Genomic DNA, 8,851 nt, shown 5'->3' on the forward strand with positions numbered 1-8,851 from the left:
ACCAAAAAGAACAAAATGCATACTCACACACACACACATGCACACAAGCGAACTCGGGTCGGGTCTCACAACCCTCCCCACCAACAAAGAAATTTCGTCCTCGAAATTAAACAATCTTAGACTTATTGCCTCGGAATCCCGGGCTGTGTCAGTAGAGTTGGTCCATCCCATAACCAGGTCTCTGGACTTGTCATATTTTTCCCCAACAAAACTAACTGTAGACACTTAGGAGAATTATAAAAAACCATTCAAAAATTTCCATACAAAGTACAAATATTCAATAAAAATATCTTTATTAATCTCTCTTTTGTATTATTTTATGCATGTAATCACAATACCTGGGGGCGAACCAATACCTACGTATTTGTTATACAATACTCTGTTGGCTAGCTTTCTGGTTCGTCGCAAGTTGAATCAATCTTGGTTCATCGCCACTAGATTTAAACATAGTAGTATATTGGGTGAATCCAGACCATTCATCTTGTTTTCAGTATAACAGATTGTCCACTCTAGGAAAACCAACACCATTGGATGATCTTGGACAATGGGTTAATGGATTTCATCTTTGAACCTGGATCATTTCAAAGTCCATCTATAGTAGATCCTGCCATAGGATCGATCTGGACTCGCAAACTATGTAACGTGAAGATGGTGATGAACGAAGCTCGATTCATCGCGCGACGAATCCAAGTGGACCTCTCTATAAAGAGTATCTACAGCTAAAAACATCCGGATGGATCGGATACCCCACTATCGCTCCCAGCTCATCCCAGCTCGCTTCTTTAAAGAATTCATTGGTGTTTGAACTTGGAAAGCCCGGATAAAATGTTGTGACGGTTGACTGGGCCATGGAACTCAACTGGCCTGAAAAGATCTGGTCCTTTGTTTCAATGTGGTCAATAACAGGCTTCTTTTCAAACCGTTGGATCGCCGAGGCATTAAAATACTTGTACTTGTCTCCATCATCAGACTCAAAGCTGCATGTTTTGGAGCTAGAATCAGTTGGGTGTTGTTTGATTGACGGTCCGATCCAATCTGACGGCGTATATTTCCTGTAAGAAACCGTTCTCTGGAAAATCCGACAAATAGTCCAAACCTCCTGCCACACCAAGAAGAAGAAAATGAGATAATTTCACTACTTTGAAATCTCATTCATGAAAGAATAGGTTCTGTGAGTGCAACTGATGAACTCATATCAGTCGTTGGTTGCAACCTAATTGGATTGGTTCATCTGGATTGTCCATTCTTGTTGGCCCACGGAACAAAACAACCATACGGATGAGTTCTAAGGATCCTTACTCTTGCTCGGGCGGTAGACTCTAGGGAGTTTCAACACTCGGTCAAGGGTTCAAGTATCCATGGGTGGTGAAATCCCACTACGGCCTGAGTGTGTGGTGGGTGTGTATGCGTGTGTAAAAAAAATAATAATAATAAAATATGAATGAGTTTTAACAATTGGATGAATAAAAACATTATAAACATATATGGTTTATTATTATTATTTTAAAAAAAATTGTAAGTTTCAAATTTTAATATTATTATTTTAAAAAATTGTAAGTTACAATATATATTTATTATTACATCTATTTTTTTCCTATATAAAAAAAAAATAAATCATAAATAGATACTTAATACTGAAATAAGTGTCAATTTATAATTCAAAGTAAATGAGGTATTATTATCATTTCAAGGTGTTTGTTTAATAGAGAATTACAGTATAAAAATTGAGAGTTAAATATAATTGTAAAAAATATATAAAGAAAATTATAATCATTACCCTTTTATATTATAAAAGCACCAATTTTACAATGATTACACGGCAAGCAACCAATGGCAAAATGTAATCATTGTAGTCAAATCTATTATAAACATATATGGTTTATTATTATTATTTTAAAAAAAATTGTAAGTTTCAAATTTTAATATTATTATTTTAAAAAATTGTAAGTTACAATATATATTTATTATTACATCTATTTTTTTCCTATATAAAAAAAAAATAAATCATAAATAGATACTTAATACTGAAATAAGTGTCAATTTATAATTCAAAGTAAATGAGGTATTATTATCATTTCAAGGTGTTTGTTTAATAGAGAATTACAGTATAAAAATTGAGAGTTAAATATAATTGTAAAAAATATATAAAGAAAATTATAATCATTACCCTTTTATATTATAAAAGCACCAATTTTACAATGATTACACGGCAAGCAACAATGAGTTTTAACAATTGGATGAATAAAAACATTATAAACATATATGGTTTATTATTATTATTTTAAAAAAAATTGTAAGTTTCAAATTTTAATATTATTATTTTAAAAAATTGTAAGTTACAATATATATTTATTATTACATCTATTTTTTTCCTATATAAAAAAAAAATAAATCATAAATAGATACTTAATACTGAAATAAGTGTCAATTTATAATTCAAAGTAAATGAGGTATTATTATCATTTCAAGGTGTTTGTTTAATAGAGAATTACAGTATAAAAATTGAGAGTTAAATATAATTGTAAAAAATATATAAAGAAAACTATAGCCTGAGTGTGTGGTGGGTGTGTATGCGTGTGTAAAAAAAATAATAATAATAAAATATGAATGAGTTTTAACAATTGGATGAATAAAAACATTATAAACATATATGGTTTATTATTATTATTTTAAAAAAAATTGTAAGTTTCAAATTTTAATATTATTATTTTAAAAAATTGTAAGTTACAATATATATTTATTATTACATCTATTTTTTTCCTATATAAAAAAAAAATAAATCATAAATAGATACTTAATACTGAAATAAGTGTCAATTTATAATTCAAAGTAAATGAGGTATTATTATCATTTCAAGGTGTTTGTTTAATAGAGAATTACAGTATAAAAATTGAGAGTTAAATATAATTGTAAAAAATATATAAAGAAAATTATAATCATTACCCTTTTATATTATAAAAGCACCAATTTTACAATGATTACACGGCAAGCAACCAATGGCAAAATGTAATCATTGTAGTCAAATCTAAATGATGTCACCATATAATTAGTGGAGTAAGTTATAATTACCTATTTTTATAATCATTTCTAATTGTAATTGGAAAACCAAATATATCTTAAAGTTGTCTACGCCGTGGAGGGATGAACCAATGATCAAAACCGTTTATCATCAAGCTCAAGTGTCCAGAAAAGTACCTTGTATCATTGGATCATCATGGCTTAAGGCACTTGCTTGATCTCCACCTTAATTTTGTCATTCTTTGTTTCATATAATTGCATGTGCATGTGTTTCATAATCTAGATTTGGAATTCTTACTGTTTACTGGGTTTAACAATACAGTCCACATCAATACCCCTCTATCCAACCTTATCGAGCTAATTGCCACTGAGCACTAGGACTACCTGCGTTACTTTCACAAATATAGAGCCATGTAGATGTATCTTTCATATGATCTACCTCGTCCGCCGTGTACGATGATGATCGTCCAAAACTTGGGTAGGCCACGCGACAAGAAATAGTTGGGATGGAATGCATACCCTAATTAGTAACCCATAATAGTGTTTATATGCCATCCAATCCATTCATCCAATGTGCCTCATTGGGACTAGGATGAAAGAGTTACCCAAAAATCACAATATTCAAAAACTCAGGTGGGCCATAGCATGTGAATTCAAAGGTTTTAAATATAATTTTTTTTGGGTGACCCATTCAAAAACTCAGGTGGGCCATACCATGTTAATTCAAACGTTTTAAATATAAATTTTTTGGGTACCGACTTGCGTGTTGAATCATCCTGAATTTTGGGTCTGGCCCCAAAAGGAGTGCTGTAGGTGATGGATGGCATGGATTTCACGCACGTGCAGTCATTTCTCCCAAGTATTTCCCATTGCCACCCGCGTCTCACAGCATTGGGTACATTCACACGCATGCATGTATGAATGTACCTATGTAATTATGTATGTATACACATATGCATCTGTCTATATATGTATCTTGGGTACATTCACACACATGCATGTATGAATGTACCTATGTGATTATGTATGTATACACATATACACGTATCTATATATGTATCTATACACGCATTTGTATGCATGTATATATGAATGATTTCTGTACAATGAGAAAAGGAGAGAAATCTTACGGCTTCTTGAGTGTTCTTGGCATTGAGAATGTTAGTGTTTTTGGCAGCAGTACTAGGAAGGCGAAATTCATGCATCATCCAATCAGTTTTGGTGCCTTTTCCAGCGCTTCCTCTGTAATAAACTAGAGATTTCTTCAGCCCAATACAGTCATTAGATTTTTCTCCAGGAGAATAGATAGGCCTATCAATGCCTGTGGCCTTCCAAAATCCAGACCCTGTGACCCTGTTGGGCCTGATGCTGTTCCTGTACTTTCTCCCTCTTAGGCAATAGAAGTACCACTCCTTCTCCTTCCCTCCCACATTGCTCACCTCTGAAAAAATAAAAGAAGAGCCATTCATCAGGTGGGGTCCACTTTTTAACATCATAGACCATGTGTAAACCATTCAAAGAAGATTTTATAATAGCAACAAGTGTTGACAGATGGGGCCCACTTGTAGAGATGGTTGGATAATCAGAAGCGTACGACCATCTTCTCAATGGTATTTTGAATGGCATATGATCTGATAATCACGCCGAAAATGATCGTCTGTCGATTTATTGATTTGAATGTGAACCATTAAGAATGTATTTTCAATGGTTCAAATTAAGCAAAACAAATCAAATCATCAGAATCACCCATTCAAGGTAATTTTCTTCTTGTGTCTCATCTGATGCAATTATGGAAAGCATGGATGCTTGTTATCATCCAACCAACTCTGAATATGGACCCCATTTGGGTGACACATGCTGGTGACGTCAGTTCCTGAAAATGGAAAACTGAATTCTAATGGTGATGATGATGATGATATAGTTGGTACAAGGATATGATGTTGATAATTATGATATGGATATGAATTTTCGAGCATCATCGTTGTTGGTGGTTGGATGATGGATGTTGGCTCGTTTGGAATATCTTACTATTTATTTAAAGAAGATAAAATATTTGAGAAAATAATAACTGTATAGATGTTGATGTCTGGTCGGCCATCGTCATCACGATTATCATCGTCGTCATTGTTCTTATGAGAGTGGTGCTCACATCTACTCAACATCGCATCTTCGCACCATCCAATATTGGTGAGCAAGAATCTTTAATCTTGACATACATTGCAAAATGGTTATTTGAAATTTTGCATTTTGGAATGCTTGCAAGATTCGTACCAACCATCATTTAATTACAAGAGATAACAGGTTAAGTCAAAATATTTTAAAAAAATGTAACCTAACGGCTGTTATGTAAAGATGGAACCATCGCTGGTTATGGACCATAACCGCGGGCCAGTATAGGTAGAAAAAAAAAAAAAAAAAAGAATTATAACCCATAATAGCCATTACAATCTATATCATAACAGTAATTATCATGGTCATTACGGCCACCATTACTGATACTGAATACCTAAGGTTAAGTGCACATATTGAAAATTTCGGGCAACATTATCGTTATCATCATCATTATTATTGGAGGTGGAAACTTCCTTTTTTGGTACTGATCTGTACATGTGGAAGGCATGTTTGGTTTATCCAATCAGTTCATTTGATCAACTCTAACATTTCCGTTGTTGGCATTGGATAAGTAAAAATGCGCTGACATTCCGCAATTAAGAGAGAGACAAGATTTGATGGTTAGGATCTTCTAATTTAGTAGATTATTTGGACATGATTCATTCATGATGGAGGCCATTAGATCAATGGCTCGGATAGCCACATGTATAGATTAGGTACCAAACAAGGAAATTCCCAACTTGTAACAAACCAGAAACTCATTATTATTTGTGGTGCTGTTGTTATTCTAGTGGACCCCACAATCTCTCAAAGTTGTTCTCATTGGATTCTTAGGATAATGTACATATGGAATTGGTCAAGAAGTGGGCCCCACCTTGGATAAGTAGTAGACAAATTTTAACATCCTCATCATTGGGTTGAATTTTAGCCATTGGCCACTTTTGTTTTCAAACGTCTATTTTTTTTATTATTATTAATTTTTTTAAAATCGGTTCTGATCATCTAAAAATTGTGTTCTTTTTCTTTATCATAACCTATCCATAATGGTCCACCTCTTAACCAGATCACCCAAAATATGTTGTAAGACGTAATCACAACTACGTTTGGTCCTGAAGAAAATGCTACAGGGACTTTTATAATGAATGAGTCATCATTTGACTCGGCTCCCTATTTAATAATTACATAAAAATATTTAAATATTTACAATATGGTTCCTCTACAATTCCGTGTAGAATAAGCTTACTCTATAAATATTTTATGTGATACCCATGAGTTGTGTTGATGGCATCTGACTTTCTAGCATGGTTGCTCCATCATGAAGGTGGGACACCCCAAAAAACAGGCCAATCTAACTATCAAGCCAGCTACCATGTGAATTTGGACATTCTTAGTCAATTTTATTTTATTTTTTAAAATTAAATGGCCTACCTAATAATTTTGTTGTCTGGTGTTTTGAGCATCTATCATCATCATGGTGGGGCCAACGTAATGCACATGTTGCATGACACATACACAAGCAATAAACCACACCACATAAAATAATGAATATAAAAAATCTTCAAATTTATATGGTGGGTCACATTATGATCAACCAGGCCTAAGTATTGAAGGATCCAATTACATGGTGGTACAACCCTTGTGGACAGTTTGGATGCCACCCAGTTGGACCCCACCCATTACTTATAAAACAACCCTATTCTATAAGGAACTATGGAGGAGCTGGCCTTTTAACTAGCTCTACATAATCCCCTAAAACATGGTATATCAGACATTGATGTCTGATTCCGTGAGTTTGTAATTGCCTAACTTTTTTAAACTTTTATTTAAAAAAAAGTTAAATGTTTTTATTTTTTATTTCTAAAAAGTTAGGTGGACCAGTCAAAGAGCTTAATCAAGAAGCCCTGCCGGCAGGTTATGAGTCAAATTCACGAGAAAGTGTTCATATTGACTCTACTCTAGAACTCATTTATCAGGTTGACTTAGCTGAGTTTCGAGTTGTTGAGTTTTTAGACTGGATAGATATTGGGTTATAACCATCCAGTTTTTACCATCAAACCAATGGTTTAAAATTAGTGTGTAAAATCAATTATTAAGATCATCCGATCAGTTCGACTTGCAATCATTGAACAGTCTGGATGTACGCCTTGCCATGTGATAACTAACTTAATTAGATATTAGCCGTTGGAATTAAATTATTTTTCATAGAACAATAATAATAAGAGGCTGAGTTCTCTATTAGTGGATAGTAGGGAACTTCCTTGTTGTGCATGAACTTCGCCCATGTAGGGCCATGGTTGTGTTATGGCCCACTCATGGATGAACCATGACCTCAAAATCTCCCAAATTTGAAGTCCTAGCCATCCAATCTTTGGCTTTTTTCACTGAATGTAGATTGTTAATATCTTTCTTCTAACCATGTATATGCATTTGCATGCTAACAATTGAAATGTTAGCCATGTTTGATTGACGCATGGCCCATGCATGATGGTTCCAAGAGCTTAATGGTCTGGATCACCCAATCATGGGTCCCACATGTACAAACTCCCTGCACAATTGAAAAACGTTTTTATAGGTTGCTAATAGAGAACTCAATCTCCATAAGCAGCTCCGAGTGGTAGAAGATTTCACATATTTGATATTGTGAAATGTTTGGGGCATCTGATCATATGACGGGTTGTTATTTAATATTTCAGATTTTCTACAATCAATGTTTTAAAACTAGGACCTGACCTAGACTCATTTTTGTGAGCTGTTCACCCATTTCAACCTAAAAATCTACTTAATAAAATAACAAGAATAGAAAGAATTTACTATTAATCTATTGTTAGCCTAATGGTTAGGGTTCAAACCTGGTTCGAACCTGGGTCGAACCTGTCTGAACCAAATCTGGTCTGGTTTTTAAGATGTAGAGAAAATATATACTTTCTTATAAACAAAATCTAGTAAGAGTGCAACTAAGATGGTCCAAGATTAATAAAACCATGAAACTAATATTCAGAAAATGCTTGAAAATCAACCATTAAGATCATGATCATCTCATAATGATCATCACCACTAAATACTTCAAATCTTGAGATGAATATGGTGATGATGGTTTTAGTGGGATGAACGGTGATGACGATGAAGACATTGATTCACATATGAAAAAAAATAAAAAGAGAAGTACTTAGCGAAAAGCACGAAACTTACTAGGAAGATCCCATGGGTCATATTTATAAATATCTATCTGTTTGATGAGTTCTAAGCTGATGGGCCTCTTCTCCACCTTCCGTCGTAGATAGAAGTCGACGAGCTCTTCGTCGGTCGGATGGAATCTGAATCCGGGAAGCACCACCTCTCCTTCTTGCTTGTCCAAAGAACTCATTTTCTCAATCTCTTCCTATCTCTCATATGTTTCCTTCAAGCTATGGATGTTATAGTCCCACATATGATAAGACTCTGCGGGCGTCAATGTGAAGATTGTTGCTTATGGGTCAAAGCATGCGATTGGGAGGGGGTCTTTATAGAATTTTTGTTTTCGCTTCTTCCAGAAGAGCTTTGTAAAAATTAAATAAATAGAGTTGTGTGGGCCCCACTTTAGATGGACCATAAACAGAATGAAAAAAAGTTGCGTGGGCCCCACTTTAGATGGACCATAAACAAAATGAAATAAAGTTGTGTGGGCCCCACTTTAGATGGACCATAATCAAAATAAATAGGAAAAACAACACCTGGATGTCCT

At 34.1% G+C, this 8,851-nt stretch overlaps 1 protein-coding gene across 1 annotated transcript; it reads right to left on the reverse strand.

The window, feature by feature from the left end:
* Window positions 1–276: 276 nt before the first annotated feature.
* Window positions 277–8,612, reverse strand: LOC131220969 (transcription factor JUNGBRUNNEN 1-like). The gene is made up of 3 exons (XM_058216002.1): window positions 8,320–8,612; window positions 4,149–4,459; window positions 277–1,099 (listed from the first exon to the last, which is right to left on the reverse strand). The coding sequence occupies exons 1-3, from the start codon at window positions 8,492–8,494 to the stop codon at window positions 701–703; spliced, it is 885 nt and encodes a 294-aa protein (XP_058071985.1). The 5' UTR covers window positions 8,495–8,612; the 3' UTR covers window positions 277–700.
* Between the last annotated feature and the right edge of the window lie 239 nt (window positions 8,613–8,851).

Source organism: Magnolia sinica, chromosome 12 (assembly GCF_029962835.1).
Source record: "Magnolia sinica isolate HGM2019 chromosome 12, MsV1, whole genome shotgun sequence".
Taxonomy (NCBI): Eukaryota; Viridiplantae; Streptophyta; class Magnoliopsida; order Magnoliales; family Magnoliaceae; genus Magnolia; species Magnolia sinica.